The 15,748-nt window shown below is 48.1% G+C and overlaps 1 protein-coding gene across 4 annotated transcripts in view; it reads left to right on the top strand.

Moving 5' to 3' along the window:
- The window catches only part of LOC116424642 (uncharacterized), a 72,911-nt gene that overhangs the window by 56,603 nt on the left and 560 nt on the right, over nt 1-15,748 (top strand). For 3 of the 4 annotated variants that reach the window (XM_031971302.2, XM_076367916.1, XM_076367915.1), the window contains one exon: nt 15,514-15,645. In XM_031971302.2, coding sequence (XP_031827162.1) covers nt 15,514-15,645 — 132 coding nt within the window. Of the gene's footprint in view, nt 1-792; nt 4,458-5,481; nt 5,688-15,513; nt 15,646-15,748 lie in introns of all 4 variants that reach the window. The other variant, XM_031971303.2, reaches the window with a different exon arrangement.

Here is a 15,748-nt window from a genome sequence, read left to right as displayed (position 1 = left end):
ACGACATTTTATGAAGTTTCTCTGATAACTCAAACAAGGAAGAAGTTTTCCATTTTCTTCGTTTGTTCTTCGAACAGAATCGTTCTCGTTTGTACCTAATCGCGTTCGTCTTTTCGCGATTAGAATTTATTAGCAGTGTTTCACTAGCAATCATAGTTTCAATGTTCTATTTTATGCAACGAATGGGTTTAATAAAATCTGAATAACATTCAAGAAACGAATCACAATTCCCTGTACAAATACACGCGAAGGAAATTGAATTTTCTCCGCGCAAGATAGAGTACGTTCGGTTAAGCATCAAGGAACTGTTTGCATAGAATTACGAAAAGAAAAACTAACTTTCCGCCCCGTTTCCCGGCGAGCTACGCTAAACTTTCCAAACCCAGTTGCATTTTCCCGTTCACATCGCAGCCACGGTTTAACGAGCAACGTTCAATTTGTAATCGAACTTTCCCGCGGAACGGTGCTTCGCCGTCAGGCGGTCGCGTTTCGCGTTTTGCTTTTCCACGAAAAATTACTCCGCTGAAATGACTTTCCCGCGAAAGTCGGGCACAAGCGACGGATAAGCTACCAGGAACGGCTCGTTCGAATTACCGTTGTTAACTCGCGCGGGTCGCGAAAGCTTGTTGAAACAAACTTTCGCCCGTGAACTCGCTGTAAGTGAAAATTAACACTGGAACTGCAGATCAAAGCGACTAACTTCAGGCTTTTCCTTTTATAACCATCGAAATCGTACACGTCTTCTATACAGATGCATTAGCATTTTCATGAGAAATTATATTTTTCTTCCAGATGACCGAGAACGCTGCAATTTTCCCTTCTGTTTCACTGGAACCTCTGTCCGCGGAGGAACGCGTGACGTCACGGTTTTACAGATCATTCGGCTGGTCCTTCCGGACGTTTCTGTCACGTACACTCTTCTGATCCGTCGCTGACACTCCGGCGCGGTCGGGCCGAGGGTGGACGGAATAATTTCGGCTCGTGTATCTCGACCGATACAAGAACACAAGCTGGCACGAGGAAACAGCCGGATTATGCGCTGCAAGAGCCGGATGTGTCATCGTGTATGCCTCCGCCTCGGACCCATGTATCTCGGGCATTGTCGTTCGCAATTTCAGTCCGCATTCGGCCTGGTACACCCGACGCGACGGGTCACGGAACTTTCGGTCGTTTTTCGAGATAACGCCTACCAACTTTCGGAGAAGCTGGAACTCGAGAACAAACGGGCAGCATCGATTCTGTTGTGGATACGTGATAGCACAATTATAGCGGCACTAACAATTCTCACGTTTCTGCAGTTCGAGGAAATAATTGGACAAAAGGAATTAGGGTGACGTCACAGGAGAAGGCAGAACAGAATTGCAATCGGCATTTTTCATTCGTAATTTGAGTTCTTGTTAGTTACTTGATAGCAACGTTTAGATACAAGTATTTAGAACACCAGAAATGATAAATTCAAGTGGCGCTATGATGAAATTAGTTAACCAGTGAACTGTGTTTGACGTAAAGCTTGACACGATACAGATGTGACATATGTTATTCTCCTTTATTTCGCTTTGATCTTTCGAATAGAATATATTCTACGTGCATTCGCCCTGCGTTCGACGAGTACACGCTCCATTTTATTTTATTGCGCGCAGAACGAGAGGCTTTTCCAACTAAATTCCACAGTTAACTGGTTAAACACTCTCGCAAGATGACTGGTAGTCGAGAATGCAGTGCGATGCATAGCCAATGCGTCGCCGCGGCGCGAGTTTCCCGAGGCGTAGATCGTAGAAGACAGGATCAAAGAGTTATCGAAGATCCGGCGATATTTCACGAATTCGGAGGAGCAGGATTTCGCGAAATTTTTCGAAAGCCATGCAAATAACGTGCGAGCCAATTGGACGGTTCGCACGCGAAAGTTGCCGGGAAGTTCGCGGCGGAGAGAATACGGAATATTCATCGCTGGTTGACGGCATTGTTCCGCGGGTGTATTGTTCCGTGCAATTTTCCTTTGACTTTCGAATAAAGTACTCGCGAAGTAGCTCGAACTGGCGTGCACCGCCGCCGCCGCCGCCGCCGCCGCCGGGAACGGGCCGAGAAAAATACCGATGATGCATGCTTGCGAACTTCCCTAGGCACATATCTCGTATCCGGGCCAGTCCGCGGCTAGACTGATGGCTCGCCGCTCGTATTAGCTCCCTTCCGGCGACACAGAAGCTTTCTCAATTTTCCTTGAATCGATACGGTTAGGCAGTTCGTGGGAGCGCGGGTTCAATATTTACTTATTTCCCCGGAAGTTTGTGCATAATTCACCGCGCCCCTCTGCGCTCGGTCGAGCAGAGATGGCCCACTTTTTTAAAAGAGCTATTACATCATAAATATCCTTGAGATCTAACGAAAATAATGTATGAAAGTACATACGAAGGAGTGTAGTTAACACTAGAACTACAGTCGAAAAGTTCCTGTTTTCTTGTTTCGTTATTATTGATATCTTCGAAGCATTTAATTGGTATTTATTCGCAAAATCGTTTCACACTTCTCGACGTGGAAACGGCAAGGCGGCGATATGCAGCCAGAGAACACATAGTTCGATCGGTTTTTTTGTCGCGAACATAACCGGGCCTGATCGAGTCGAATACCGCAGAGTGAACCGTGTTTCTCTCGGCGTAATACGGCTAGTTAACCGCTCGGATCAAGATCTCGCGCGAGAAACGAAGCGACGCGTTACAAGTCTCGAAACAAGAGTCGCGACGGCTCTCGTCGATACGCGTCGTTGCGCCGGAAACCGAGGAAACTGGGAAACGAAAGGGAAACCGATGTGCCGGTTAATTAAGGGAAACGGGAAGCCGAAGGTTCAAAGGGTTAAACCTTTCGCGACCGTATAGTTTCGATTCCCACGCAGTTTCAAAATTCCTGCGGTGTACATTACGATCGGAAGACGTTTATCTATTTTGAAGATCGGATTTTAATACGGTCCTATGAATTTCCTCTTCTCCCAGTTAGAACGGAGAAATGGAGCATTTTATTTCGACTTTAACACAGAAACTGCCGAGCAATCAAATTGGATTTTCAAACTTTTCTATAGAAACCCTAAGAGCGCATTCATCGAGACTTCAGTTGACTTACAAATCAGTTTCCGTACTGGCGAATCTTTAGGAACTTCTCAGAAGCGTGTCTCTTCTACAACCGCGAAAAGAAATCAGGTCACTCTGATTTATCTGTTCTAGAGTTGAATTAAATGAGAAGAGTTCTATATTTTTATTCTTCAATTTATTCTTCAATTGAATTACAGGCGAATTTACATTGCAATAGAGAACGAAGTACAGACAGCTAACTGGATTCTATTCGCTCGTCGTTCCCTGGTCGTTTATTCTCACGCGCGAAAGAATCTGCTAAACGGCCGGCGTCGATTCGGATCGGGCAGCGATGGGAAACCGATTCGAATATCGTCCCGGGGATCGTGACGGGTTTCCGGGACCCGTCGCTCCCGTCGCTCCCGTCGCGCGGATAACGAACAGCGAATAGCGCGAGAGCCGAATAGAAGCCACGGTCGTTCCTCCTCCAATCTCAGGATCCTTTCACTTTTTAACCCAGTTTCCATTGTTAGGCCGACAGGCCGGTCGTTCCTATCACGCCCGGCGACTCCCGAACCGAGCGAGCCGACCGTAATCAACGCTGCATCGTCGAGTTTCCTGTCCCACCCCACCCCTGTCCGGCCGTTCGCTTTCTTTTTCGCGGTTTTCCTCGAGGGAACAGGTTCCGCTATTACAGAACCCTTCGCGGCGGACACTCGCAGCGCGGCAGGGCTGGTCTCTATCAAATTCAGCCTCTCGTTAACCAAATCGGCCGATCCCGTGAAACAAAAAGCAGAGGAAAGCGACGCGACAGCTGTACATCGACTTTGAACGTGTCCCTTTAAATGGAAAATCATGGGAACATTGCAATCGTTTATCGAGTATATAAAATGCGTTATCTTTCAACTAATTCGCTAAAGGAATTTCCGTGATTTCGCGGTGATAAACTAACGAGAACGTTTCTTTTAAACATAGCGAGTCAACAGATTACTCGCGTTAACGATCGAATTCGTTCGTATTCAAAAAGGGAGCCGATTCGCCGGATAAATAATTCAATGACCGTTTGCCGTTTCGACGTCGCGCGCGAGGCGCGATTCGAAGTTTACAAAACACTCGGAGGAAAGCAATTAGTCGCGTTCCAGCGAATTTCCTCGCCGCGGCCGTGAGGGAGCGGGCAGAGGACGGAGAATCGCGCGATTTTTCCACGGCGCAACCTCCAGCCGGCGAGTTTTGCTCGTGTTTCGTGGTCGTTAGCCAAGAATCCGCGAGGCGGCTCGCGAGATGACGAACGGCGGGAATGATTAATATAAATCCTTGACGCGCCTTCGCGATTCCGCCAGCGCGCCTTCGTTCCTCGCGAGAGAGGCTACCTGTCTCTCGGCCGTCGGTGTGTCGTGGGTGTGTCTTCGTGTTCGTTCCCGTGATTCACCTTACGCGTGTCCTTTTATCGTCGAAAAAACCTCGGGAACGGCCGGGCAAGAACGTTCGCCGTGGAATCGCGCTCGTAAAACGTGCTCCGTATTACGCGACGCGTGAGATTGCCTTCTCCTTGATCCGCGCGACCGATGTTCCAGTCCGAACGGGCTCAGATAAGAACTCCTGCCGCCATTCGTCGCCTTTGTATTTCAATTTTCCGAGCTACCGCCTGCCACCGAATGGCTCCGCTTTGCGAGAAAACCTGGGAAAGCCGAGGGAAACGTTTCTGGAATCGTGGAAATAGATGTCGTAATTATTTCCGATTCATTGGGAGAAGTAGAGTTTGCTGCTTTCATAACTTTGACGAGATAATCGAAGATATCAATGAAAAGCAGAATTTTATTAGACCTCTGCATTCGAGAGGTGACTCGGACACTTGATGTAGCAATGTTATAGAGTCTTATATATAATATTAACCCTTTGCACTCGAAACATTGAACGTCTTCCGAAGAGACGTAATCTTCTAATACTTCGCACAAGGTTACAAAGTTTACTATTAAACATTTAAGTTTATAACTCTAATGTACCAAATCGAGTGGTGACTGAGTCACCTCCCGAGTGCAAAGGGTCAAGCTGCATTTAATCATATGTGTGAACTTTGTTCCTTAACGCATCTTTTTTCATCGGCGACTTTCAAAGAACGTCCACATCTCATCGAAGAACTTTCGAAAAACGTTGGGGGGCAACGATTCGAGGTAATCGTTTAATCCGTAGTTCAGTAACCTACGGTCAAAGGATCACGCAGGTAGAGGGGCTCGCGGAAGTGGGGGAAAAATTGGGAAAACACCGGTCGTTCCTCGCGTGCGATCCATTCGCGGGTCGCGTTGGAAATCCGAAGGTCCGTGGCGGCGGCGTCGGCGGCGGCGAGCGGCAATTCCGTTGTTTATCCGCGGCTTTCCCCACTCGTGGCAAGTGTTTTCACCTCTTTAGCCTTTGCCGCGCGTAGTGCCGGGCCAAACATCGTCAAGAGACAACCGGCGTCGCGACGTTCCAGCCTCCGACCGGCGAGAACAGAGTCTGCCCGTTCCCAACGAACGATGTCGCGATTTTCGGGGATCCTGCTCGTCCTTTTGGCCGCGACGATCGCGATCGCGGTCTCGGAGGCCAAGCCGACCATCTACAAACGCAACCAGGACAACGTGTTCGAGCCGGGTGAGTTTTTCTCATTTTTCCGCGCGGCTAGCGGCTTTTAACGGGCTCCGAGAAATTACACGAATTTACGTTTCCACGCGTTGCATTTGTTCGGGCTCTCGTTAACCTTCCGTCGAACACGTAATCGTCACGCGAATACGTAGCGAATAAAATCAATTCGATTACGAGAAAGGGATCAGCGATCGACGAGTTTAACCCCTTGCCTTACGACTTTCTTCTGATTTTACCAATAGCCGCGAGAAACGAGAAACTTTCTTTTCGTCGTAAGCACATTTTGCAGGTGGAATATTGACAATTATTATCGATAACAGTAAAGAACATCAGTTTTCGTTGGATAGTTCTATAAATCCTCGCTGATAGTCTGACCCGTCGTTACTGGGCAAGAAATATAAACTTTAATGGACTTTAATGAACACAAACCGGCGGCGTGGAATCAGTTCGCACTCATCCGAACGAATTCTCTTAAACAGGAAAATTGCGCCCGCGGTAAGGTTAGTCGTGGCGCTCTTACGAAAGTGTGTCAGCGCGTGCATAAATTTTTTACCGGCGACGGACACCGCGTTTTCCAGGCGTAGTCTTTCGCTGGAATCTCGAGCGTCCGCGTTTTTCATTTACGGGCCGCGTAAGTCGCGCGCGGGCTCGGCGTCGCCGGCGATCATTCACGGTTTACGCTTCATTCGGCTTTCGGTTTATTACATTCGCTCGTCCGCTAGGGAGACAATAGCTCCCGTGTCCCTTCGAACCTCTGTTTGCCCCCGTTTTTCGCCGGCGCGCGCTCTGACACGTGAAATGCCTCTTATTCGAGGCGCTCTCGTCGGACCAGCCGCCGCTCTGGAAATAGAGGGTGTCCCGGTAATTACGGCGCAATCGCGATTAACGCTAACCGTGCCAGCCGAACGGCCAGTTTTCAAATTTGATTCGTTACTCTGCGTTCCCTTCCGTTCGATCGACTTCCCATCGATTCCTGTTATTCGATCAGTTTCCAATTTTCTTTTCTCTTCTGTTTCCACTAAGAAACATTGGTCGCCTAATTTGTTCACCTCTACCTTGTTGCCAATTACTGGATCGTGTACAGTAAGTATTGGTATATAACATTCCGGCTTAGCTTTGATCGCGAGACTCGCCGCGAAACTGCTCCAGACGTTTCGCGAAGGATATTTAATTCTCCGCGATTCTTAGGACACCCTGTGTGCAGAGCGTTGAACTAATTTCTCAGGAGTACTCCGCGAATCCGCTCGCAGCTTCGGAATCAGAGCTTATAAGGCACTGCAGCGTTAATCTATGCATTACTTAGTTGCTGCTCCCCTTTTCTCGGTCCTTCGTTTTCCACTTGCTCCGCGGCAAGCGTTTTCCACTCGCGTCGCTTTCTGTATTCACAGTTTCTAGAACAGTCCTCCGTATCGTCTATCGACATCGCTGTCGCCGTTTGCCCGATCGATCTTTCTCGGTTGTTCCACGGCCGTGTAAACGCACGGATTCGGAAAAAACGTGAACGCTTTCGAAGAAACCGGTAATCGAAGTTAAATCACTTTCGTTCTCGAAAAACTTCCGGCAGGTTTTTACAGCGAGACCTTCGTTTTTCGAGGCGGCGCTCTCCGATCACGCGCGCGTGAATCTTCGAGCGAGATAACGAGCGGCCGGCGGCCGCCTCTCGAAAAGAATCGAAAGTTTCAGTTTCTCTTTCTCCGATCTCGCCGGAGATCGAGGTCTTGGTCGCGCGTGGATCTCCGCAGAAAAACTTTCACCGTAATCGTTGCGCCGGTGAATCGCCGTCGAGACCCATTCGCCGAGTTTTCATCCTTGTCGGGAAACGTTAACCCGTTAGCCGGCTGGCTTTTCCGTCGAGGAGCGATTGGAATGTCGACGATCGTTTTCGTTTCCTTCGGGAAGCGTTCTCACGACGATGCATTGAGCTAAAGAAAATTGAACTCTCGGTGTTCCTCTTCAGCTACACTCGTTACCATTACTTCACGGTTAATAATTCATTAGAAGGAACGAAGTTTATCATCACTCTGCTCCTACGGTTACTCGAGACCACGACGATCGTCGAGAAATCCATATTTCATTTAACCAGTTAAGTGTGGAACTTCGTTTGAAAAATCTCTCGTTGTGCGCGCAATAAAATGAAATAACGCAGTGTATACTCGTTAAACGCAGGCCAAATGCACTTGAAATGTATCCTAAAAAACTAAATAATCCATCGTTGAAAAAGTTAGCACCATTAAGAGTTTTAAGATGTATACTCGTCAAACACAGTTAACTGGTTAAACTGAAAAGATCCGAGCGACATTCGCATTTGCTAAATTCCGCTCGAAACCTTCACCGCGAAACCCACGCGACATCGTAAGGCGAAAGGTTCATTGCGAGCGTCCTCGAGGTTAGAATATTTTTAAGAGACAGTCCGAGTCGTTGCGAAACCTTAGCAAAATCGACAAACACGTTTCTGCGATTCGGCGCCGTACAGGAAGCCTGTAACGAAGTAATTTTCTCGACTCAAGGACTCGTAGTAGCTCTTCCCTTTTACTTCGCGATGGCAAAGCTGACTGCGACGACTGGCACAGTTACGGTTTACGGTGACGAATAGCAAAACCGATACGGCTGCCAGCGGATTTTCTCGAATACGGTAAACTGTTCTGGCTCGTGACATAAGTCCCGATGACTAATCCGCGCGGCTGTTTCTTGGGCCTTGTTTATCTTGGCCAGTGCCGGACCAACCACCCAACGAGAAATAGAAAGTAGACGATCATTCGCGAACGCCGACATTCGCGAAAAGATAATCGAACTCGCGAATAACGGCGACGGAGCTTCGTAGATGCGTTTCTGAAACGAGCCGGGAAAAGTTTGTCGCGGTTGTTCGTCCATTGGCAAGACACGACGGAGAGAATTCTTTCGCGCGTAACTCACGACGCTGTTGGGTTGGACGTTAACTTTTCTGCGCCGTTGGAGGCTGTTCGAGTGTACAGTACTTCGAATCATCGTATGAACCTCTGACTTCATGCTAGAACTAGTGACTTCATGCTAGACATTGCGTAATATTGAAGCTTCTAATTAGACGGTGGTAACTCCGAATGCAGAGAACTTTAAAAATGATATTGTAAAGGTTGCTAAGGGTTCGAGAAATTCGTGCGGAACATAAGAATAATTTTTTGCCAGCGTGTAGCCTAACGAGGACTCGTCTCGCCCCTGCCGTCCGTCGCGCCGAGGACGCAGCCGCACTTGACCAAATAAAGGGCGATCTCGAAAAGCCCGAATTTCCTCGAGGCGACGTTTGACAGGTGGGAATAACGGGAAGATGACGTCAGTTCGCGAGCAGCGTGGGCTTCGATTATAGCGAGGCTGCCATCCCGAGCGAATCATACGTCGACGCTGCTCTCGCTCCTATTAACATCGTAGCTCCTCGGTAATTAGAGCGCCCAGTTCACGGTATTTCGTGAAAATTCGAAGAGCAAATCTCTCGAGTTCCCAAGCAACTTTTCTCACACCCACGCAAATGAGTACATCATAATTGTAGACTAACAATTGTAAAATTCAAGCGTTAACCCTTATTTCGTTTCAAGCGGAAAAACTGTCCCGTTTGCTTATGCATGCTCGTGTATATTTTATCCCGCCTCGGAAAGTTGAAGTTGCTCACGGTCGTGCAGCTGAATATTCCGCTGAAAGTTCTCCGTCCAGTCGGCGATGTTATAAATTAACGGTAAATGCGTAAATAAGTGAAAACAAGCATTTACACAAGTCGAAACGCATTAGTAAGCTGTCGAGATTGTCGTGATTAAGATTAACGAATTGTGTGTCGCAGCGAATTCCGTGCAGCTCGAGTCGTTTTCTTCTTCGGAGTCGCGTCGCTGAAAGAGCTAATCGCCGTGTATAATTTCTTCCTGGATCAGCTCTGAAAAAAAGAAGCAGCTCGAGGACACGTTACGGGAGCGTTTACTGTTGGATCGGTCCCAGTTCTTCGAGACACGCTGACAAACTGCTCTCTCCGCCGTCTCGGGGGACTCCGGCGCAAGAAAGATCATGGACGGGACGTGAAAACGGGATGCCGGTTAATTTACGCGCAACGTTTACGCGTCCGCGGGCGCGCGTGGCAGCGGCGGCATCTTCTAATTTACGATCGAACGAGGCGCAGTTTTTGCCGTCGAGGCTGGCGTGTCCGCGAGCCGAGCGATCGAATTTTAATGGCTTGTTTTGTCGCACCGCGTTATGCATCCCGTCCCGGGTTACGCGTTGTAAATTATCGAGCTCGTTCGCTCGATTACACCGTGTACCTTCCGTGCCGGTTCACTTTGTTGCGTTGCCCAGGCTGGAACCGATCGGCAGCGTTCGAGATTTCAATCGTCGCTCGCGTCTTCCTTCGGGTAACCTTGTTAGCGCTAAAACTATCGAACATTTAGGATGACCGATGCCTAATCTTCACTCAGAATCGTTACAATAGATTTTCCTCGGGTTTCTCGGATATTCGTTACTATTTTCAAGTCCGTTTCGGATAGTTGATACCTTCGAGGTCAATAATTAATACGTGATCATCGATAAGAATAATTGCGAAGTAAGAAAACCTACAGACTTCCAGCGTTAAATACGGGAAGAACGAGGCGTACGAAGCAATTTTAGGAAAATAGCATTTCGGAGATTTTAAGGGGACGGAGACAGGTGCGGAGAGGAATGAATGGATAACACGTTAAAGGAACATTGCGTGGATGGCACGGAGGTAGGCGAAAGAACAGTTCCGGGACAGGCCGGTATCAATTTTCGTACGCGGACTTAATCTCGGAAGTTTCGGATCATCTCCGAGATTAAAGTTCGCGGAACTTCAGAAGCACCTATGTCGACATCGTGCGAGCTTCGGGTCTTTCGTTTACCTCGGTCTAGAAACGAGTTGCCCCGATAATCAATTTTCCCGCGAATATTAATATTAATAACGGCGAATCGATTCCTGCGAGGCTTTCGCTATGCCTGTGCTAGATATTAATATCCCAGATAATATTCCGGGCCTTTGGAATCGGCGGTACCGGTGCAGATGGCGAGGAACAAAGCGGGAATACTAATCAAGGTGTCATTGATTTGCATTCGAAATTTCGCTTGCGCGTCGTTGTCGCGATACGGCACGATACAATCTGTCTGCACGCTGAACATTCTTCTCTTGCCTTGTCTTTTTGATGAACGAACGTGTAACAAGATCGAATCGAGATCGAATCGAGATTCATAGCGCGATCAGCGTTTCTTTCGACAGTAATTGCCATGGTTGCAATATTTCACGAAACGCAGAATGGTCTTTGTAAAACGAAAACGAAGTTACACGAAAGCAGTTGAACTTTCCTTAAGGGAGATGGACAATGTCGGCGCCAAGAATATGCGACACGAATGTCGGTCGCGATGCTGTCGAACAGCTGAGCATTTGATCGAAGCGAGGCCTGACCGATAGTGCGCATCGGGTCTAAGGCTGCCGAGGCCTCGCGATTAGGCTGTTAGGAAAATCGAGTTACCGAGCCACCGGTAACGTCGAGTTATCGGGTGATTAGCGGCATCGAGTTATCGGCTTCTTAATAGCGTCGAGGGGCTCGATCGTCGGTAATGCGGTATTAAAATTCCGTGGGAGTATTGGAATCGTCGTGACACGGATAAAAAACTAGCCCCTCGTCGGATCGGCCGGTGCAGAGTTTTCATTGATCGGGACGTGCTATTATTTGAAATTTCAATTGGCCATCTTGTGCAACCGTATCAGCGAATAGCAGATTAGCGTCGAAAACCAACCGAGAGAAGTTGAAAGCCGTTCAATTAGACCAGCATTCCGATTATGCCACTTCTCAACAATCTACCAGGATTTCCATACTAGTTCGCAATGTTGTTGCACCGCCAATGGTTCTCTAGTGAACATCCAAACACGGTCGTATCGAGGAAGTGTCACAGTTCCAACGACGCGACTCTCTTTATAGGTTTGTTAGCTTCGGAATGCAACCCTTTCGCTCAATATGAATCTCTCGCTCCGTGCAACGGCGTAGCTCGGTATTTAGCAGCGCAGCTACCTTGTTAGGTGCGCATGATTGTCGTTACTCCGTGTTTCGCGCGTAAAGTAGACTCAGAACTCTCGGGTCTCCCGATCGCGGGCCAGCAAACCCGTTCCCGGCTCTGCTACTTTGTATATCGGTACCGGAATCGCGTATCTTCCGCTCGAATCTGCTATCCGACCGTAATGATCGGGATCCGGAAAAGCGGAACTGTGAATCCTACGAACTATCATCGAGATGACTCTGGAAAGAGCGTTTCGAGGGAGGAAACTCGACAGAATTGATTTACTTCACTTTATTTCACGCAAACTTATACAGAATTAGACAGAGTGTCGTGTGTAGGCGTTGTTTTGTTCAAAAGACTGACTGTCTTCTTTCTTCGGATTGTTTCTCCTTGCTCGTTTCCCTTTTGCAAGGTTACCAGCTTCTGGACTTGCACCTTTCATCTGAATTAGCGTCTCTGAAAGGGATGCTGGGTAGGTCTCAGCGGAAGAGGCGAACGTTAGAATGCCCGACATCGAAGGGATTAACCCTTTGCACTCGAAAATTCCGCTAGATATATTCCTCGCTTCCTAATGAAATATCAATGATACGTTTTATAATTGATATTGATATGAATAATATAGAAACTAAGGAGTAGAACTATTCTATTTTAACGTTTCATGGATAATTACGTTAAACGAACTGTAATATTGTTGAAGTTAAAGCATTGACCATGCTCATACCGTTTCTTGGAAAAGCCACATCCTTTGCGGTTACTGGTTAATTAGGGTCTGGGGCCTGCGAGTACTCCAGGTATAGACGCGTGTACTGTCGTGGCAGTTGTTTTCTTAGCTAGTTCTAACTGTGCGCCCGTCTTGTAAGCACCGAGTTCTACCAATAGTTTCTTCGCCGCTTAACATCTCTATATAAATATAACCATTACTCTGACATACTCTACGCGTGTATTTTTTATTCCACGTAACCCCTTAACAAACTTTGAACATCGAACTTTGTAATTTTCCTGCATTGAACGAAACGGCGACCGCGAGTCGCCTCCCGAGTGCAAAGGGTTAACTTCGGCCAGTCCCCGAGGGAGTCGGAAAAGGGGCGCGCGAGGAAAGCTGCTAGGAGAGGACGACGGCCATGCGCGAACGATCCGCGACGAGGACGTCGGCCGGAATCCTCGCGGACTGTCCTTGGCTGTGACGTTGCGCCAGGAACGCCGGCAAGGGAGGGGCCGGGTTGCAGCGAAGTGGCGTTGCACAAAGTGCAGTCGTCACGCGAGCATGCGATTCGAAAGGATTTATCCGCGCGGCTCGCCGCCGCGATCTCGTATCGGTAGATACGCTTGTCGATTCTCGCCAGTACCCTTTCCGCTTTGTAAAATACCAGCGGCGATCGCGTGTCGATACACGCCGACGGCCTTAATGGTTTCCAATCCGCGACAAGCGTATTTTCTGCTATCGAGTCGCCTCGAACGTCGCGTCGGGTGCCCCGGTCGTCGTTAAACCACTCCTCGTTAATTAGACGTTGTATACCGCTCGTTACCCCGCGGAGATACTCTCGTAAACAGTCTTTGTTGATCACCGCGTCTATGCACACCCTATTCCGCGAGAGGAGATAAAGCTGCTTCGCGCCTCAAACGACGGCGGCAACTCGAACGGGCGGTTCCGAATATTCAGAGGCAGTCGCCAACTTGAAATCGCCTTGTAAATTACTGGGAATCGATGGACGATCATCGAATGTCATTTTCTCCATCGCCGGACGATCCTTCTTAACACTGTTCGTTAGGAGTATCTCGCTGGGACTTCCGAGTAACATCGTTTCTCGTTGAGTCTTAATCTCAGCAGTGAAACTGACAACCCTTAGCAGTCCTATGTCGGACTCGACATTCTATCTTATGCAACCTCTACCTTTTAACAATCTTTTCTATATATTCGTAGTCTCACAGTTGTACCATTTAAAGGTAACATTTGTGACTCCCAAATATTCTTGAATAAATAGAGCGTCAAATTGAGCTGTCATTGAATGAACTAACGTGAAAAGGGTTAAATCTCTTCATAGAAGGTATAAGAACGTTTACCGAAATTTCGAAAGAGAAATAAAATGGACGTTCTCGGTAATCGCTCGGAGGATCGGGTGGGAATCGGAGGAAAATTTCAATGAAAATCGACCCTTTCAGCCGTCGGCATGCACGCGCATTCCAGGGTGCGTCGGTTGTCCGATTCGCCCGCCGGTATGATAATTAATTCGAGTAAATACCAACCGGATAGCGTTCTCAGCGACATTCCAGTTGACGGAATGGCCGCGCGATCGGAAACGTCTGGACGCGTTCACCGTGCACGCGCGGCGACCTTTCGGCTCACTAACGGGAACGACACTCGGGTAGACCGCGGTCTGCTTGCGTGGAACGTTTCGTTCTCGATTTGCATACTCGCTTCCCCGTTGACGTTTTCGGGCGCAACGTTACGCAACCCGGTGTATCGCGTGCCGAGCCGGCTGAAATCCAACGGTTGGCCGATTGCGTGTGCACGTTACACCGCGTGAAAACAATCGGGAACCTTTTAAGCGGTTACCCGTCGACGAGTACGCTCGTGCGAAAAAAGTAGCTATCGTTTGCCGTTGAAGTTTCCATCTCGCTGAAGACTAACAAGCAGGACCTGACGTAACAATCGGTTTGTCAACGCAACCCTCTGCATTACAATACGTATTTACAAATGAGAAACTCGTGACCTTTTCTCCATTTATTATATGCGTGGAGTCTCATTTGAAAACAATTTTATGTTCGGCCTTGTCCTTATAGAATAAATACCGAGTTGATTGCGAGGATTTTGATGTATTCTGAAAAGGTTTCACCTAAACACTGGTCCCAACGATACGATCGTACCAATGACAATGATGTATATTGGCAATCGAAACCTACCGAAGCATTTAAAATCACGAGTCTCTGCATACTGACGCGAAGTCTGATAAAAATGTAGAGAATCTAATAGTAATCTAGCTTTCACAAGCTTCGATGCACTCGCATCGAACAGGGTATCCGATTCGACGGGACAGAAGGACGCAATATCGCTTCGGTCACGTGTTCGAACGCGAAATCCTCGTGAAAACAATTATCGTTCCGCGGAGCACCGGTATCGCTGATTCGGTTGCGAAGTGACATTATATCAACGATCGTTATCCGTCGACGCAGGATTCAATCGAGAGACGCGTGACGCTCGGAACAACGGAGATTTTCGCGACCCGATTTTCTCCCGATTTCCATCCCGACTGGCAACGGCCCGTCGAGAGCCAATAATTAAACAGCCGGCGGACGCCGACGTCGACTGTTTAATGAATCGATATTCGATTAAGAGCGATAAGCAAATATTCCTCGTTAGCTCTGACGCGGGTGAACGTTTGATAGACCGCGATATCGGTTCGCTTCGAATCGTATCTACTTTCGTTCGCGTGCAGTTCGCCGCACACCGAAACGCTCGGCGCACGTGCGCGCGGACAAGCTCGCGTATTCGAAAGCATCGTGCTCGGCCCATTGTTTTGCGATGCTTGAATTCGCTCGAGCGAATTTCGAGGAACGCCTTACTTGTTTCGCGCGATCGCGAGAATTTTCGTTTTATAGATTATTCGCTCTTGCGATTCCATTAATTAAATCATTTGTTTACGACTTAGACTTCCAAATATGAAAACTTCATCTCGTCGAAATGACGTTCTTCCACAAAGGGTTAATGTACCATTGTCTGGTTACTTACGTCGCTAAAGATTTTCATTCGGTAGCTTTATCGTAATCGCTTCTTTTTATCGAATATTTTTATAAGTTTCTGCGACGTTGATTCGTGTTCCAGTGATGGTGCCAGTTTCCTCCACGGTGATTCCCCTTCCCGTCTACAAAGTGGTGTACGGTCTGGGAGTTCTTTCGAAGGACAAGAAGGCTCAATCGTCGTTCAAGCCGGAAGGTGGCGTGAAGCTGATCACGAGTAAGCGAAATAAAAGGAGGCGCGTCTGCACGGAAGCGATGAACACCGTTGAACGGTTCATTAGCATCCCGCGAACGTTGATGTACGACGTAGAACCGCTGTA

This window comes from Nomia melanderi, chromosome 5 (assembly GCF_051020985.1).
Source record: "Nomia melanderi isolate GNS246 chromosome 5, iyNomMela1, whole genome shotgun sequence".
NCBI lineage: Eukaryota > Metazoa > Arthropoda > Insecta > Hymenoptera > Halictidae > Nomia > Nomia melanderi.
The sequence above is the reverse complement of the archived record's forward strand: the minus strand, read 5'-3'. Positions and strand labels throughout refer to the sequence as shown.